We start from the raw sequence: 19,067 nt of genomic DNA, 5'->3' as shown, positions 1-19,067 counted from the left end.
GTGCGTGACACAAGTATATCGGGCTTCATTCACATCCACTCACACCGCTAACCAAATGGCATGTCTAAAGCCCTGCTCAAGCTTCGCAGTAAAAAAAAATAGAAAAATAACTGGGTTTGTTGTATATAAAAACTACAACCATTTTGCCGTGATTTCACAAGATATGAAAAATCAAATGTCCCATTTGGTTCATTTTACACAAAATGATCATTTGACCTGAATCAGTTCTTTTTAACCACTTTAATGCTGCCGCTTAGCAGATCAGCTATTTTAGGAAAACAAAAGAAAATAGGTCTTGAATGGTTAATTGACATGGGTTTTGGGACGTTTAAAAAAGAGAATGGGACATGAGGTTATCGACTGTATACTAATATACTAGCTTAATACCATTTCAACATCGCTGTGTGGTATACAGGTCATTTGAAGGCCCTGAAATCTACATAGAAATGCACCCGTCGTATCATGGCATACACAAGTTATGCCATAAATGACATCTAGCACCAGTCAAGAGTGTTTTAAATTATACACGGTTATATGCTGACATCCACATGGCTACAGTGAAATGGGTTAACAGAGGCTTAACTGCAGGGATGCATTCCTGGAGAAAATGTTCTGATAAAAAGAAAGACATCAAACAGACTTCTCCAGTTATGAACAAGTAATTAAATACAAACTTAGGCTAACACAAAACATAAATTCTTAAGTAAAAAGGGGAAAAACAAAGATCACAAAGTCCATGTGATGCTACCAAGTGTGTTCAATATTGGCAGTCAAAATTACCTAAGGAAAGGCTAGTACTGATATACAGTATGTGTGACTAGAGATGCTCCCAAGATTAAATTTCAATTAACTAAATGTAAAATATATCATCCTCTGGAATACAGAATAAAAAAATGGGCTGTTGTTCGGTCAGAGAAAATATTGTGTGTATATATATATATATATATACATATATTACTATTTTTGCGATCATCTGATTCCTCTTGTACAGAGTTGATATTCTATCGTTATTCGCCCTGAGAGCTGATTGTTGCATCATATCAATTTTTTGAGATGAGGATTCAGCTTCAATGACATTGACATGTTATTAGCCTCACCACACTTTCAAGCACAAATCTTTTCAATTTCAGATTCACAATCGACAACCAGAAGCTAAGTGACAAATTGTTGGGAAGTGAAGCTGACGTGGTCGCCTTGTACGCCTTTGTCTTTCAGCGTCAGGTTTTGTGAAAATAGGCGTATCTCGCAAGCGTATCTACACTTAAATACAAAGCGCCCTAACCCTAACTGCCATGCAATCTGTAGTGTTCCTTTGGTTATATAAAAAAAAATCTACATGCATAACATCCTTTACAAAAATAAAAGTATAGAAAATTACCGTTAAAAATGAAATTGTTTTCTCCAATGTAAAAAAAACCCACTTTGCTTCTTGATTAGTAATATATTCATATGTATTAATATTTCATTTATTACCTCCATCTAAACTGTATATTAAAACTATAGTCAAATATATTCTTTTTTTTAAAACTCACACACATTGTGATAATTTCTTGAAAAGGTCTGTTAGTATTTGTATAACAAAGTGTAATGTGTGAGTTTATTCTCACATGAAGCCCCAGTGTCCCTGATTCAAAGGGATATACGACAATATTACCAGGAAAACATTAAATAGCAAAACCCTTCAAGAAGTGATCTCTAAAATGTCCTTCAAAAGATTTCATTTAGTTCTCCTGATAACATCTGCATAGCTGTTATGTTTATGTAAAATGTGTACATAACATTATTTAAATTCTCTGCTGAAATGATACAACCTAACATGGGAGGCCTGTAGTCTCCCAATTTCGGTGCCCATGTGTATCACATGACAGGAAAAGCTAAGTGCTTTGAAAATGCACAGGCTCGCAGGATGGGGACAGAAAAGAAATATGATTCAGGTAGTCCATTCAGCAGAGGAGACATGCTGCTGTCCCAAGACAATATAACACTTGACCAACCAATTGCTTGTTGGCAAATCTAAATTTACCCTTGAATGCCCCCTTGTATGAATTCACAAATCACATTTCTTCATTTTGTTAGTTTAACTGCACACCAGGGATTAAAAACTCCCTCCAAGTGATATTCTAGCCATCACTTTAGCACACTGGGTTGAAGTCACCAATGCCAAACTGCAAATACATAACCTCTAACTGTTAAAATCACCAGATTTCATTGAAAATAACAATCAGCTTTTTTCTCATCTCTCTCTTAAATGAGAAAGAAACAGAATCATACATTATCGTACCACCTTGTGACCATTTAGCAGTACACATGGTCAGACTGTGTAGCTAGTGTCTCATCATGCATCTGAAACCCCAGTGTCGTCCGTGACTTTAATCTTCCAACCGTCGCCACGAGGCCACAAGCGGACGCCTCAGATTTGACAGTTGCTTCGTCTCTCTACATTCCTACCGAGGAAAGCACAGTAGAGTAGAGCTTTGCTTTCTTGACGTGGATATCCACACAGCATACTGAAGGTCTGGCATTTCATGCTAGAAAAGAGTTCACGAAACTACAGTTCTATGGAAAACTGGCCATTTCACCAAAAACTCACACACTGTTCTTCCGAACCGCACCAATTCGTCAATACCAAAGCCATGGAGGTTATGGGTACCACATCCACCCTAAAGCTATTTTGGTTTTGAATAATTGCAATTTTAACTCCAAGCAGACGGGAGCTGTTAGTTGTGATCTGTCTTTTCACTCTGAAACCTTTCGTGTCACACATCTCTCAAAAATATCGGTTAAGATTGAAGAAAAAAACAAAAAAAACAAAGCCTAGCAGCCGAACTACGTTTTAAGTGTTAAAATGGGAGGGAAAAGTTGTGCATAGTAACCAAAACCCTCTTCCTGTCCGCGGCATGTCTTGGCACATGAGGTCCGGTTTTGTCTTTGAGTCCTAAACAGAGTGTTATATTCTTTGTTGTATCTTTTCATGAGGTTATCTTGTTCGGGGGATCACCACCTGCCAAGACAACATGATAAAACATTGTTATAATTCATAGTAATTAACAGCTGGAGGTTCTGTCAATATGGTGCATTTGGAAGTGTTTTAACCCATTTTGAGCTAGGAGAGCTTAGGAGCTAGCTTAGGGTGTGTTCACAACTTCACACTGCCTGTTGTGAAGAAAAAGTGCTGCCTAAAGCTTACTTCAGGCTAAGCAGCTGATAAAATATGGTCAATGTTATATTTGCATATCTGAAAGAAGTTAAAACTATTCCGAACTTCTGTAATATTTTTTTTTATAAAGCTCCAGACCAGTGCCCTTTAAAAGGCCTTTTGGTCATTTCTCATAGGTTTTAATGTAAAAGGGGTAGTGCTTATTTTGTTTACATTTTTCAAGGATAGGAGGACTTTTTTTTTTTTTTTTACAGTTTTACAGTATTTTACAGTATTCCACTCAAACACTATATACTTTGTTGTACGTCAAATACATTTTCGCTGAATGTTTGCCAATTTTGCAAAATGTTCCCCTACTATGACATGACCAGAATGAGGACGTCACGCTCGGGTTCATGTGGTTAAATTATGAAATCTTTAACATTCTTGACTTTCCGGGTTAACAGTGTGTGGTTAATTTCTGGATAACATTGTGCGGTTCATTGTGAATTTACCTGGCTAACATTGTGTGGTTCATTGTGAATTTACCTGGCTAACATTGTGTGGTTCATTGTGAATTTACCTGGCTAACATTGTGTGGTTCATTGAGAAGTTACCTGGCTAACATTGTGTGGTTCATTGTGAAGTTACCTGGCTAACATTGTGTGGTTCATTGTGAATTTACCTGGCTAACATTGTGTGGTTCATTGAGAAGTTACCTGGCTAACATTGTGTGGTTCAATGAGAAGTTAGCTGGGAACCCAGTTGTGGGTGGAGCTCTGCGTGGTGGCTGGCCCCGGGTAACCCTGACCTCCAGGAAGTATGGGGTCAAAGTTGAAATCAATGCCATCTCCATCCATGAGGTCACTGTTGATGATGTAGTCCACGTCACAATCCAAGTTCTCTGTGAACATATCTATGTCCAAGTCTGTGGGCAGTCGGTCCTGACTGGGCAGGAAGCAGGGTGGCGTTCCAAACTGACCCATGCCTTGCATATTCCCGCTGGCATTGGCTATGGAGATGGCCCCTCCATGATGGAGACCCATAACTGGCAGCTGGGCATGCTGGGCTTTGAGGGCGGAGAGTTGGGAGGGGTCCTGGACCACGCCTGGGAGGATCATCCCCAGCCCCATCTGAGAATGGTGCTGGTGGAGGTGCTGATGGTGGTGTAGATGGTGTTGTTGGGACTGTAGCTGAGACTGGAGCACCAGGGGTGCCACTGTGTTGAGCTCCAGGCCCTTACCCAACAGCAGCTGATTGGGTTTGGGCCTTCCACCCACCATGGCGCCCAGTCCCATCAAACCCATCCCTCCTGGGTTAGGCATAAGAGGGTCCACCTGGGTCATCAAGACATCAGTGGGTGGAGGGGAGTCTGAGGTCAGCAGAGCCTCCAGGCTGGAGGGAACATGGCCGCCATAGTGACCACTCCCACGAGAGCCCGGGCCAGGCAGGGGGTTGAACAGGGAGTTGCCAAAGTTTGATAGCTTGGCGCTGTTGGCTCCACATGGTGAGGCGGACGATTGTCCCCCGGTCTGTGTGGAGGTCTGTGGGAGGTTGGATGGTTGCAGTGGACGGAAAGTGGGGAAACTAGAGCCTCGAGGCAGCAGGGTGGAGGCAGAGGGCAATGGAGTGGGGGGGGCTGGAGGAGCAGTGCTGGGGCTAGCCCCACCCTGCTGGCCTGTCATCAGCGTCAGGTTATCGATCAGGTCTAGCTCCTCCATGAGGGTCTCTGTGAGGGTGGGAGTTGAGTAGCTCCCCATCAAGCCTTCCTCTGGCAGATCGTCCTCCTCTTCCTGACCGGGACCAATGGGTGACAGGCGGCCGCTCAGCGTGCTGGCGTTGGAGCCGGTACGGGACCGGAAGCTAGTCCACATGTCAGGGTCATCGAGGCTGCCACGAGACGAAGGACTGCTGCTGTTGATTCCCCATTTGGGGAACTGCTGGGAGGAGTTGGGGCTGTCCGCTCCACCTGAGCCGGTACCGCCATCCCCCTGCTGCGATCCACCGGCCACTGCCAGGCCCGCGGCTACAGCCTGTTTTTTGGTCTGTTTGGCCTTCATGCGGCTCTTCAGTAGCTTGCTGCTGTTGTCCATGGAGGCTGCGCGGCGACGGGGGGCCTTCCCTGTCTTCCCTCCTTCTGGATTCAGCATCCACCAGGAGCTCTTCCCTGTTGACTCATTATGAACCCTCAAGAACCTACTGTGGAGTGATAAATTGTGGCGGATTGAATTCTGAGAAGAAAAAAAAGAAAGAGGGGGGGGGGTCATTACAAAGGAAGTCATGTGCAGCTAAATGCAATCAGCTTTGTTATTTTACTTAGCAGCTTGTTTATTTTACAAATTAATTAACAAAAATTAAAAACCTGCAACTCAAAGAATGCTGAAGGGTTTTCTTTTACTCAATACCTTTACAAAGTAGAAAAATGAGACGGTTATACTGTGTTGAAGTAAATTGTAATCTAAGTCAATGTGGTTACTGTGTTGGAGTTCATTGTTTACCAAATCATTGTGGTTATATACTGTGCTGGTGTTTGTGCATACTTTCCCCATTTTTTCTTAAATTGTCTTTTTATGCTTTTGACACTTGCTTTGGTAAAGTAAATGTATGTTTTCTCATGCATATGAGATATACATTTGACATTTTTCAGTCCTGACACTAGTCTGGAGAGGGGATTTTGTCAAAACCTCAATCAATAACACTATCATACAAACTAAACCAATGTGGTCAGTTCAGCATAGATATTTTTTGTGGTGTGGAGGGATATATGTATTTTTATTATTTATTGATTAGATCCTTTATATCAGTGGTTCACAACCTTTTCAGGCCGCGAGCCCCCAAAATCATATTTTAACTGGGGACCCCCTGCCCTGACAAGCGCTTGGAATTGTAGGAGTTGAGGCATTGCATTTAGTTTGACTCGGTTCCACAGATAAATGTTGTGAAAATAGCCGATCTACAAGCTCACAACGCCTCGCAACGCTATTTTCACAATTGTTGCCTATGTCTTATATTATTTGACAATTTGGCCGATGTTTGACCAGTTTTTATAGTACTATAGTTTGTTGATTACTCTTGATAGTCTTTTGTCCCCGTTTTATTTAAAGTCTTAAAAGTCCTTAAATTGTCGCTTCACTGTCATCTGGAGACCCCCCAAAAAATCTTGTAGGGGACCCCCCTGGGGGTCCCGACCCACAGGTTGAGAAACAATGCTTTATCTTTACCTTCCACCCTGCAGAGCTGTTGCTGTCCCCTTTGTCTTTGAAGTAAGGCACAGTTTTCACCATCCAGTCGTATATCTGGGCAAGAGTGAGGCGCTTATCCGGGGCGCCCTCGATGGCCGTGCTGATGAGGTCAGCGTACGACTGGTTCCCCCAGGCGTTGCGTCTGGAAGAGCCCTTCCGAGGCGTCGCGGCTCCTCCGGCGACGACGACTCCTCCCTCGGACACGGTGACTTTCTCAGGCTCGGGCGTGATTGGCTGGACGTCCTGCTTGTCTTCGTCGGCAGGTGGGGTCCCAGCTGCAGACTCCGGGCCCTCCGGTTTGACAGCCGAGATGTCAGGTCTCGGCAGCGGCCATGTGCACGACCTGGGTCGGCTCTGAGGCTCAAAATCCGGGTCTATCGGGGGCATCGATGAGTCCGCCATAGTGAAAGGTTTGTTGGGTCACTTTAAACCCACTGAGATGAAGTAGTTATGCCACAAACAAGTCCACAACACTGACCAGAGAGGTATTGATCAAAACATGAAAAGCTGAACAAAATAAATAGTTTGATTCTGGTCGATTTAGTATTAAAAAAAATATTGTGAGTTTATATTTTCTGACACATTATGTTTTCTCCACTAGGGGGTGAATAAGAGCCCTAGAAAAAAGTCAATAATCTGAATACACCAACAGCTTCAGTTAATCCTGAGATTGGAGATTAGGGGAACCTAAATAATCTCCTTAATAGTAACTATCATAAACCTTCCGATTTACATAACGGAGGGCTTGGATGGGGATTCCTTTGTTTGGATAAAAGAACAAAAGGAACGTGGTGGGAATGAATGTTAATACACTTGGGTGTCAAATATATATATATAATTTTGTCATAAAAAAAATTATGACAGAAATGTACAGTAAAATTACACAAATATAAACCAATGTCATGCGTTTTAATTAATTTCTGTAAAATCTGTTCGCTGGGGGAAATACTGGGGGAAGAATGCTACTAAAAAGTAGTCAATTTTAAACCAAACAGTTAAAAAAAAAAATCTTTGTACCATTCTCGTCAAATATATTAGCTCATATCACTTTCTGTCATTTACAAACGAGCGAACGTACATTTTTTTTAGTCTAAACCTATGAAGGCAAATAAGGATTAAATCCAGCCACAGTGGGTCACTGTTACAAAAGAGCTTCTTAACGGAGCCGCTCAGTCTCCACTTGTAAACAACGTGATGTCTGTTTAGATCCTCCACATGGGTCTAAAACACTACAGCAAAACCTCTACTTTAAATCATACTAATCCGACAATCGACCTAAAACAAACACCAAAAATCAATCCGATGCACTTGATTATCTGAGCAAAATGATTTTGTTCGCCGGCGTAACCAAGAAAGGGGGGTAAATGTATATAACTGTCCGTGTTTTCGCTAAATTGCACATGAACTTCCTTTTGTGAGCCTAAAAGTCTCAGTCAAACCCAAACCAATGAGGACTTATTATTATCCAACTGTCTCTGGTGTTGGCCCTTAATAATAAACGCAATAAAAGTTAAACAAACGAATCTTTAAGAAGCCTTCTTGGTTGTTAAGTTAACGTTAAATAATAATAATGAAAAAAATACAAAAAGGGGATAAAGACAAATGTCAAGCTAACGTGTGTGTGGGGCTGGGGGAAAAAACCAAACCAATGAGGACTTATTATTATCCAACTGTCCGGTGGCCCTTAATAATAAACGCAATAAAAGTTAAACAAAGCCTTCTGGTTGTTAAGTTAACGTTAAATAATAATAATAAAAAAAAAAGACAAAAAGGGTGATACAGACAAATGTCAAGCTACGTGTGTGTGGGGGTAAAAACAAAGAAAACCCAAAGTAAAAGCGGGTTGTTTTTGTGTCGTTCAGGTCTGGCCGTTCAGCCACATTGTGGGCAGGCGCGTGTCACCGAGGAGGACTGCCATGTTTCTCTCTCCTCCGCTCGACACGATGCTCGGACGGCCAAAAAGAAAAGCCTCCCTCCGCCTGGTAAACCGAGACCGGGGGGAGGTCGGGCCGCTGGGCCGGACCCCGGTGGTCTCGCACACCGAAGTGGTCGGTCAAACGAAGCACTGACGAGGCGAACTTCTCAAAGTTTAAAACCGTCCCGAGAGAGCGTCTCCGTCCGAACTCACCCACCAACCACGATAGTAGCCGCCTAGCTAGCAGCTCCCTGTCCTGCGGCTACTACACAGTTTGTTTGAAATCCTCGGGAAGGAAAAAAAAAAGTCCACAAAAGCAGAACTCCGGGCGGGTTGGTACTTTGGTGGCTCCGTTTCGGTCACCCGGAGAGTTTTGTTCGACTTCTGCACCGTTGGACGCGTCCGAATATCCGCTCGTGTTGTATCTTTTTGTTTTGTTTTTGTTTGGGTTTTTTTTCCCTCTGTGTATGTGTGTGTGTATGTGTGTGTTTTGACTCGAGGCGAAGACTCCCTTCTGACGTCTGTTTACCACTGTCAGACGACGCGTTCTGCGCTTGCGCGCCGAGGGGGTATGCCGGGAATTGGAGTCAGTCATGTGACAGCAGTTGGGACGTAAACAAGAAGGAGGGGACCAACCAACCCTCGGTTTACCTGAGCGATAACACGTTATGTAACGTGTACACCTGTCCATACAAAGCTAATATGACCAATGAGTTACCCAATGGCAGTAAAACCAGCAATACAAAGACGACTACATTGTCAAATTGTCAGTATTCTGAATCAAAATAATCCTCGCATTCTAGAACACAGATATTTATTTAGCTCATTTATTTCATTCATTTTGATGTAAAAACTAGCCTACTTAGACCAGTGGTTGTCAAGCTTTTTTGGCTCAGGGCACCCCTCTAAATATATTCTTTTTCATCCACAGCACCCCTGAATGACATTGTTTGTTACTTTATGGCACCTTACATTTATGTCATATTACGTGATGTAAAAATAAGATAGTATGTCACAAGGAAAACTTGAGAGTATGTCAGTTTGCATTAGGACAGATTGAAAATATCCACTTGAACCCCTGCATCTCTAATCTTGTGGTAACGTTCAACAAAAATAGCCAATCTATAAGCTCACAATGTGTCACCTTGTGATGCGTTGTGAGCTTGTAGATCTGCTATTTTTGGCGAAGAGATTTGGTGTAATGGAAAAAGAGTGCACCAAGCAAATCATGTATAGAGGGTTATGGTTCAAGTGGTTAAATTGAAGTGATATTGATCAATTCCAAATATTATCAAAGTATTCTGCGGCACCCCTGGATTTGTGTCACTGTGGTGCCATGGCACCCACTTTGAGAAACCCTGTTCTAGACTACGGTACTTCCATATAGTCTACATAAAAACATTTATGTACCAAATAATGAATTACTTATTACGGTAATTACATTAAAATTACTTTAATTACTTTTGGATTTCCAGGCTGCAACGTGGCCTTCAAATCTAGTCCTACAATGCGCTGATCAGAGCAATGGTCACGAGTTATGGCCATTTGAAGTGTAAAGTAAAACTGCTGTGACACTACTGTAGTGTCCCATATGTGTGCAAGTTACCCATTGTCAGCCTTCTGATTGGTCCCTGATCGACCAACCAACAGGCCTTGTTCTGCTCTGGTTCCCTCTCCTTCTGGTTGAGTTTGCTAAACATTTGAAACCACATTATGCCCATTTACTATACTGCACCTGAGATGTTCCTTTTTACTGGGGCCAAGTTTAAACGCGTTGCCCCTGGTGTGACTATTGTCATGGGGATGGCAGACCCCTGAACAGTGTTTGTGCCAAGTTTGGTGCGGATTGGAGCACAGTGTGCCTGTGGCCCCGGGGGGGGGGGGCACATGTGGCCCCTGGTGTGACTATTCTCATGGCTATACCCCTGAACAGTTTGTTCAGGGGTTTGTGCCAACTTAGTGTGGTGCGGATCGGAGCAACAGTGCCCCTCGCAAGTTACTTTGTGATGTCCACTGTTGGTCCACCGTCCGATCACCGTCCACCCACCCTCTAGGCAATTTTAATAGCCTATAAGTAACTAAAATTACTACTATACTTTTTCAAGAGTGGGCTATACAATATCATTGAATAACAGTCAGATGGATTTTCGATTTCGAAGTAATAATTTAGTTGATATTATCTCATTTCTAAGTTTTTCTCATACATATAATGCGGCATATGGATGAATTACATAACTGATGTGTGGATTATCTGAGACATTAAGTTTTTGAGGATAGTTCACCAGAAGGCTTTTTTTTGGGGCCTACTTTAAAATGTTGATAAATTCTTTCTTTCCTTATTTCTAATACCGTATGTTTTCAAATTAAAAGAAACGTTCAAAGTAGGCCTATGCCACAATAGAAAGACCAACAACTCAGTTATATGATGTGTGTTTAACAGTTTAATAATAATGATAAAAAAGTTATATTTTAATTATGTATCGCTGAAGTTTCTTGGCCCATAGTAGTTTTGCCCAAAGTAATTTAGCATAATATGCAACTAATCTATCATAGATGTATTTGATCGATTTTGACATTTGAATATCTATGATAGTCTTGGGCTGTACACCCCAGGGTGTCCTGGACTTTCACCAGTAAATCCCGTATTTCTCCAAACATGTACAAATGCAAAATATAAGGTGCTTACCTGGCTACCCCAAATGTTAACTTGGCATTCGGAGTCTTTGTGCAATGTTTTAGTCTGTATTTTCTTTGTATGTGTTTTAATCCCGTCTGTGCCTGAACGCCATTTCCCCCCTCGTGTACTTCCTGTTAACATTGAGTGTAATACCGTCTTTCACCGGATGCGCCCGTCACACTACCGATTGAGGAATACAGGGAACTTCCAACAGAATCCGACACAGACAGATTAAAACTCATCTATTGAAAAATACGGGCTAATACAGTGCATACCGTTTTCGAATGTCGAGTTAACACCCGGGGCTACAGGGCCAGCACTATGTGTTATTTGTACATGTACGGAGAAGTACGGGCTTTCCGAGCGGATGTCCAGTGACAATTGGGCGGTGAAGCCCAAGACTATCATAGATATGAAAGTAAAAGTCAGACTCGACAAAACACATGATAGTCTTGATCCAAGGCTACAACGAACTAATATACTATTATGTACAAAATAAATTACTATGCACCTAATAAAATGTGCTTAGAAGAATAATAGCTATTTGACAAATTCTACCTAGCTACTGCATAGCCTCCACACATAGGGTGCGTTCGAAAATACAGCACTGAGCGCACTGGCCAATACAAACTAATAGGCGAGTGTGCTCCGGTGCGTAATTTCCGAACGCACCCCTTATCATAAGGTAGGCATTGGTGTCGGGTAGGACAACCACTGGTAACCGTGGTAAAGTTGGTTTATCGGAATTCAGAACAGAAAGGAATTCGTTGCATTCTGCAGTGTTGTTCTAAATTTTTTCTACATTTCTTTACTTATTAAGTAAAAGTATCAATATGTAGATATACTTTGTTACAAGTATAGAAGTCCCATATTAAAAATGTACTTGAGTAAAAGTACAAAAGTATCGGCATAAAAATATACTTAAAATACTAAAAGTAAACGTTTTTTTTTTTTTTTTACAAATTGAAAATGTATACAAATATTTTGAAAATGCGTCGCGATGCAATGCATTGTGAGCTTGTAGATCAGTTATTTTCAAATGGCCGAAATGTAGGGCTGAAGTGGCTCATGTATGTTTTGTAATAATAATCAAAATCTACAAAGTCGATAGTAACTAAAGTTTTTAAATAATTATAGTGGAGTAAAAGTACAATATTTGTCTCTGAGATGTAATGGAGTAGAAGCAAAGGTATAGAACATGTAAACACTCTAGTAAATTAAAAAAAAATACCTCAAATGTGTACTTAAGTACAGTACTTGAGTAACTGTACTTAGTTACTTTACACCACTGGGGTGAATTCAGAACTGAAAGGAATTCGTTGCATTTCGTTTCAACACGCACCGCCTCCTCTGCTGCATTTCCATTGGCTGCAAAGCAGGAACTCTTTTCTAGCAGAGAAAAAGCAGCTGACTTGAGACCAGAAGAGAAAACATCATGTCTGACCCTACGTTTGTAGACACTCGCCGATTAAACTCCAAACAACAGGATCTCGCAGACGCTTATGGAGCTCCGAGCAACTTTCTCGAAATAGATGTTTCTAATCCACAGACTGTAGGCGTGGGTCGCGGCAGATACACCACGTATGACGTGAGAATGCGGGTGAGTTCTGTTCAGTCCGCCGCCTGTCTGTCGGGCACAAGTTGTTGCGGTTATTATGAAAGTTGAGGGGTATTTCAAGGACATGATCTTTCTGATAAGTAATACCCGGAATTATTTTTGGTATTCTGGACGGTTTATGTGTTAATGTCAGGTAAATTTACTTTTTATGCTGAAACATTAACATACTTTGAAGGTAACCCGGAACCCTAACCCCAAACACACTCGCCCCCGTTTTCTTCGCGGACCGCTCGCCCCCCAGCGGTTCTTGTATTCGTAATTACTGAGGTTTAGGTTATGAATACGTTTAGGGTTAGTTTACTGAGGTTAAGCCTTGGTCAGGAATAAGGTTAGGTTTAGGCATAGCTTTACTGAGGTTAAGGTTAGGAATAAGGATAGGTTTAGGCATAGCTTTACTGAGGTTACGTTTAGGAATAAGGTTAGGTTTGTTTAGGCATGGTTTTACTGAGGTTAAGTTTAGGAGTAAGGTTAGGTTTAGGCATAGCTTTACTGAGGTTAAGTTTAGGAATAAGGTTAGGTTTGTTTAGGCATGGTTTTACTGAGGTTAAGTTTAGGAGTAAGGTTAGGTTTAGGCATAGCTTTACTGAGGTTAAGGTCAGGAATAAGGTTAGGTTTAGGCATAGCTTTACTGAGGTTAAGGTTAGGAATAAGGTTAGGTTTAGGCATAGCTTTACTGAGGTTAAGGTCAGGAATAAGGTTAGGTTTAGGCATAGCTTTACTGAGGTTAAGGTTAGGAATAAGGATAGGTTTAGGCATAGCTTTACTGAGGTTAAGGTTAGGAATAAGGCTAGGTTTAGGCATAGTTTTACTGAGGTTAAGTTTAGGAATAAGGTTAGGTTTGTTTAGGCATATTTTTACTGAGGTTAAGTTTAGGAATAAGGTTAGGTTTAGGCATAGTTTTACTGAGGTTAAGTTTAGGAATAAGGTTAGGTTTAGGCATAGTTTTACTGAGGTTAAGTTTAGGAATAAGGCTAGGTTTAGGCATAGTTTTACTGAGGTTTAGGTTAAGAATAAGGCTAGGTTTAGGCATAGTTTTACTGAGGTCACGTTTAGGAATAAGGTGAGGGTTAGGCTTAGTTTTACTGAGGTTACGTTTAGGCATAGTTTTACTGAGGTTTAGGTTAAGAATAAGGCTAGGTTTAGGCATAGTTTTACTGAGGTTACGTTTAGGAATAAGGTGAGGGTTAGGAATAGCTTTACTGAGGTTACATTGAGAAATAAGGTTCGGTTAAGGCATAATATTTACTCAGGTTACGTTTAGGAATAAGGTGAGGGTTAGGCATAGTTTTACTGAGGTTACGTTTAGAAATAAGGTTAGGTTTAGGCATAATTTTATTGAGGTTACGTTTAGGAATACCTGGTTCCGAGGTTGCCGGATTTGACCTGGGGCGAGCGTGTTTTGGGGCGAGTGTTCTTGAATTCAATTTGAAACGATAACAGATTAAGAACATGTAGCGAATGTTTGCCCACAACATGTCTGAGAATTAAAATGAAAATGTCCCATGTTTGGTTTCTAGTCATGGGGATGAGTCCCGTATGTTTAGCCTACTGTATGTTTTGGCTCCAAGGCTAATTTAATTATGGCATGTGTGAATGACCCAGTTTAGCCATAATCAAGCTGCCAGTAGAGAGTGATCTTCAGGATAAGACTCCATTGACAGGCATCCTGTTTGGAGGGAAGCACTTGGGGTGCATCAGGAGTTTACACGTTGTTTGCATTGTAAACTGTTATTGTTTTATTTAGCACATTGATCAACATCTACATCCTTGATGTCCTTCGTTCATACCGTCAATGAACTGAGTAATTTGCACCATGGTTCCCTTACATCATGGCATAATTAATTTTGTATGGTAGACATTCACCAGGGCGATTTGCTTGCAATTTACACATGCAGTGCATTAACTGAAATGCGTTTCCTTCTTTTCCATGTTTTAGACAAACCTACCCGTTTTCAAACTGAAAGAGTCCACTGTGCACAGAAGGTACAGTGACTTTGAGTGGCTGAAGAATGAGCTGGAAAGAGATAGCAAGGTATGACATCATGCATAAAGATATTAATACCGTTTTATTGTGTTATGGGATCATCATCATCATCAAAATGTATTTCACCTTCAGCAACCATTGAGGAATGACCCTCACTTCAATTTTTTCTAAACAAAAGTATAAGACAGAAAACAGATTTAGGAATAAATTAAAAGCACAGGATATCATTATATTAAAAAAATTATTGTATTAGAAATGTAAAAATAAAAATACATCATACAATAAGCGATAGATAGATAGGCCACTGTAGATTTATAAAATAGTTCATAAACACAAATTGGTTAAAGTCAAAATGTACATGTTATGTTTGATAGATATTGGGCCTGATTCACTAAGCTGGTCGTAAATAACGTGTTATTAAAGTGATTAAAGGAGGGTGTATTTTCTCTAAGCAAAAACAGACTTGCAATTCGCAAAGGGGTGTGTGTAAATCCCTCAAATGTGCGGATCACAGGTGTATGTCATGATGAATCCGGACGGCTGCCAGCTGATCGTAAAAAGTGCGTTGCATTATACCACGCCCCATTTCACACCATAAAAGGCAAAAGGAAATTTATATCCAACTTCAACTTCACCGTGCTGAAGAAGTTCAACTTTGTCAAAAAATACTGATCTCGTCGGCAACGCCTTGACAACTTGTAGCCTACATCTGTTCTCTCTGGAAGCGAGTCCCGCAATTGCATGATGGATCAGCTGCTGAACGTAATGCTCTCATGTGTAATGAGAATAAAGAAGTTTACAACATTTAACCCCACAACCAAATAATAGGCTAATACACATGGAAAGGATATTATAAGCCTTTTCTACTGAACATTGCTCACCTTTACCAAGGTAAAAAGATGTTGCTAGAATCCAGTAGGGCATACTGGCACACTGCTATCGGATAGATTATGGACCAGATCTTTATTGATTACTGAGGGGGAATTAGTCTTTTGGATTAATAGCAGTACAGTACAGTACAGTACAGTATTATAAATGAATACCGCAACACAATGGAGGCGTGTCTGTGTCTCCAGTGACATTAAGGCATGATAGTCTATTTTCAACATTACGTGAAACTTTGGCTGTGTCGGCCGACTCTGGCAAACACGCTAAGGGACAGGTAATTCAGCTCTAAATGCAACTCATAACCTACAAAATAAATAGAAATCGGTGGAATTTGCATCATGTCTATATATGCATAGGCTACAAGCAATACATCGTTTGACATATTTTTTCTTTTTTTTTATATGTGTTGACAAATGTTGGGCACATAAATATTTTATTTGAGGTTTGGCACTATTGTAATTGATTTTGCATGAAGAATAAGGCATTCTAATGACATCCGCAAGCTTTGGTCCCATGTAAGTCAGCCTCGGAGCAGAACGAGCGGACCTCCCGTGAAATTCACAGACAGAAAAAGACCTTTACGTTCAAAATATGTGCGTAAACCTGCTTAGTGAATCGGGCCTATTATTCAGTGGGAGATAAACAGTTAAATGTAAGACGAAATTGTTAAATTTTTTCTGTTTTCTACAGATTGTGGTCCCATCCCTCCCTGGTAAAGCTCTGACGAGACAGCTACCTTTCCGCGGAGATGAAGGGATATTTGAAGACACCTTCATTGAAGAGCGAAGGGCAGGTCTGGAGCAGTTTATCAACAGGTGCACACAATTTTTCATTATTATAGATTTTGTCTTTAATTTATATACAGATTTTCATTTACAATGCTGCAAGGTAAGCATCGATTAGGAAAATCTGAGAGGATGGATTCCTCAAAAGGTTCCTGAACTAATGAAGATCACCTATAGTTTAAATTGAAATGTTTTAATTTTAATGTTCATTAATGTATTCTCAATCTGTGGTGCAACTGAGTTTTGCCAAGTGATAATAAAGTAATAATGCCATTAAGTTTCCAAAACCATACCAAATATGTTTATTGTCGTTGCAAGTTTGGTCTTAAATGTAATTCTAGGTGACATTATTACAAATGTCTTAAACACAACAATTTTACTTCCTGATATACCTACAGATCAGAGCCTTGTATTAGAGAGTTCCGCCAATGAGGGGGCAGAAACGGCACCGGTCACTTGGTTCATGTAAACTGGAAATAGTTACAAATGCTCATAGACCCGGTTTAGGCCTTTGTCACTATTCGCCAATAGAATGCTATGTAGAAGACATGGCCCGACGAAGTGAACGGAGATGACGCAACTCTCCTTGAATAGCTCTGCTACAGATACCCTGATATTTTATAAGCTAACCACTCTTCTTCCTGTACTTAAAATAGGGAACTAAAAATCTCTGTGCATTGTCATATTCTTTACCAGAATTGCAGGTCATCCCCTGGCTCAGAATGAACGTTGCCTACACATGTTCCTCTTGGAGGAGGACGTTGACCGTAACTACATCCCAGGGAAACAAAGTCAGTAGGAGGAACAAGGGTGGTGCTTGAATGGTGAAAGAGTTACCGTTGTCATGTCCTTGGCTATATTGTACCTCCAGCTCATAAAGCTCAGGATTCACAAACACCCTTATTGTCAAGTATAGGAGGTTCAGAGATGGGATTTCCTTTGGTACTTGGGACACAGTAAAATCCTTAGTGTTAAGTTAGAGGTTGTACAAATGGAATGGTTCCATGATTTTCAACCAAAGTCCCATTGTTCTGATGTGAGGAGACCAATAATGGTGTGTGGCAATAATACCCCATGTCTTCTGTGTATCGCAACAAAATGAGAAAATTAAATAAATACATACTTTTAACCAGAATCATCATCCGATGATGTGAAACGACACGTATAAAGTCATCATTTCATTTTGAAGTACTCGGAAGACAGGGGTCTTCAACGTTTTGCTGGCCAACGACCCCTTGGCTGAGAGAAAGACATAGCAGGGACTCCCACTACATATATAAAATGGTGTTGCGTATTAACCATTTTCTTTCTTTTCTTTTTTGAAAAAGCCTTCCATGGAACTTGATAAGAGGCTTTCAAAGCTAGCTCACCATATTTAGCTGATTGCCTCCTAATTGTCTTGACTGTTGAGAGATTTGAGACTAGCTTGGAAGTGTTCCACCGGTTTTTCTTTTTAAGTGCAGCTTTCATGGCTGTTTGTTGGTTTATACATAATCTTCATGTTGATGTATATTTTCAGACACATTTTGTGGGGCTACCCAAAACCTTATTGCACAGAAATATGGCCGCCCCCCTGTAGTAACTCTGAAGACCCCCTAGGGATCACGGACCCCCGTTGAAGACCCATAGGGTATTTTTTTGTCACTTAATTTATTATTATTCTCACATCAGAACAGTGGTATTTAGGTTGAAAAAAAGAAGAAGCTTTTCTTTAACTTAACACAGAGGCTTTTACTGTGTGCCATCAATCCATCCATTAACACAGGACTGCCTACATCATGTACGGACACACAGGACTTGCATATGCTGCACGCTAGCAGTGCAACAGGATATTGCGAAACCTGCATTGCAGAACATACGTTACAGCAGTGGTTCTCAACAATGTTCATGTCAAGGACCCCCAAATTGATGTGTATTTAAATTTGGCAGTGGACCGCTATTTGACAAATATTGTACCAGGGACGTGTTGTGAGCTTGTAGATCATCTATTTTTTAATAGCTAAAAAGAAAAATAGGGCACAATTGTTTAAACTGTTCCTCATTTTTTGCTGGGGACCCTGTGGAATCCACCCAAGGACTCCTGGGGGCCCCCGAACCCCACTTTGGGAACCAGTGTGTTACAGAACACTTCAATGTCAAGTAGTTAGGACTACAAACCGATAATGTTATAATAGCTCCTTGTTCAACCCCGATAGGTTCTAAACATTTGCCTGTCAGGTATTGATTTTCCATTTGTTGTCACTTTGTGTTGTAGGCTTTAGGCAGTTAGGTTGGTTGCCCATATTTACACTAAAGGAAATTTGAGCATGTTTGATTCCAATTTTCATTTTGTGACTCTTATGCCCAAATTGTTTGTTACTTCCTATGACATTATGCATAACCTGTACTGTACACATTCCTTACATGTATCTGTCAAACAGACAATGATGATGTGACTAGAGCCATTATTTTACTTGTTTTCACAACATTGGTATCGGCAATTATGCAGCTGATTAATGATTTTTAACCAGGGAAGCTCATTATAGGCAAACATTTTCAAAAGTATTGAGATCTACAAGCTTGTTACTTGGATAGGCAATTTCTTTTACATTTTGAAATAAAGTTCTGTTAATGTGCTTATTAGTTAAATGTTTTCAAATCGAAAATGTTGCACTTTTTGACAAAATATTGGTCATAACATCGGTAATCGTTGGTCTAGGACTCGGAACATGGGCATCAGAGCCAAAAATCGGCCATGGGTCAGGCTCTAAATGTAACGTATGCACAAGTAGATGCCAAAACAGTAATTCAGTAGCCAGAGGTCATGTGATCTCGTTTTTTTA

At 40.8% G+C, this 19,067-nt stretch overlaps 2 protein-coding genes across 2 annotated transcripts; one reads left to right on the top strand and one right to left on the bottom strand.

The window, feature by feature from the left end:
• Positions 1–225: 225 nt before the first annotated feature.
• Positions 226–8,798, bottom strand: foxo4 (forkhead box O4). The gene is made up of 3 exons (XM_080416685.1): positions 6,358–8,798; positions 3,856–5,367; positions 226–3,001 (listed from the first exon to the last, which is right to left on the bottom strand). The coding sequence occupies exons 1-2, from the start codon at positions 6,778–6,780 to the stop codon at positions 3,886–3,888; spliced, it is 1,905 nt and encodes a 634-aa protein (XP_080272811.1). The 5' UTR covers positions 6,781–8,798; the 3' UTR covers positions 226–3,001; positions 3,856–3,885.
• Positions 8,799–12,373: 3,575 nt separating this feature from the next.
• Positions 12,374–18,860, top strand: LOC308076430 (sorting nexin-12-like). Its single transcript, XM_080416662.1, has 4 exons — positions 12,374–12,570; positions 14,525–14,620; positions 16,151–16,275; positions 16,942–18,860. Exons 1-4 carry the CDS (start codon positions 12,406–12,408, stop codon positions 17,042–17,044), a joined length of 489 nt encoding a protein of 162 aa, XP_080272788.1. The 5' UTR covers positions 12,374–12,405; the 3' UTR covers positions 17,045–18,860.
• The last annotated feature ends 207 nt before the right edge of the window (positions 18,861–19,067 follow it).

Source organism: Gymnoscopelus braueri (genome assembly GCF_963280865.1).
Source record: "Gymnoscopelus braueri genome assembly, chromosome: 20".
NCBI classification, from domain to species: Eukaryota; Metazoa; Chordata; class Actinopteri; order Myctophiformes; family Myctophidae; genus Gymnoscopelus; species Gymnoscopelus braueri.
This window is presented reverse-complemented; position numbering and strand designations above follow the sequence as displayed.

Excerpts from the sequence above, each read along its gene's own strand:
- foxo4 (XM_080416685.1), bottom strand. The coding sequence starts at position 6,780 with ATGGCGGACTCATCGATGCCCCCGATAGACCCGGATTTTGAGCCTCAG. Across the intron at positions 5,368-6,357 it reads ACAGCTCTGCAGGGTGGAAG|AATTCAATCCGCCACAATTT; the intron begins GTAAAGATAAAG and ends TTTTCTTCTCAG.
- LOC308076430 (XM_080416662.1), top strand. The coding sequence starts at position 12,406 with ATGTCTGACCCTACGTTTGTAGACACTCGCCGATTAAACTCCAAACAA. Across the intron at positions 12,571-14,524 it reads CGTATGACGTGAGAATGCGG|ACAAACCTACCCGTTTTCAA; the intron begins GTGAGTTCTGTT and ends TCCATGTTTTAG. Across the intron at positions 14,621-16,150 it reads AGCTGGAAAGAGATAGCAAG|ATTGTGGTCCCATCCCTCCC; the intron begins GTATGACATCAT and ends TGTTTTCTACAG.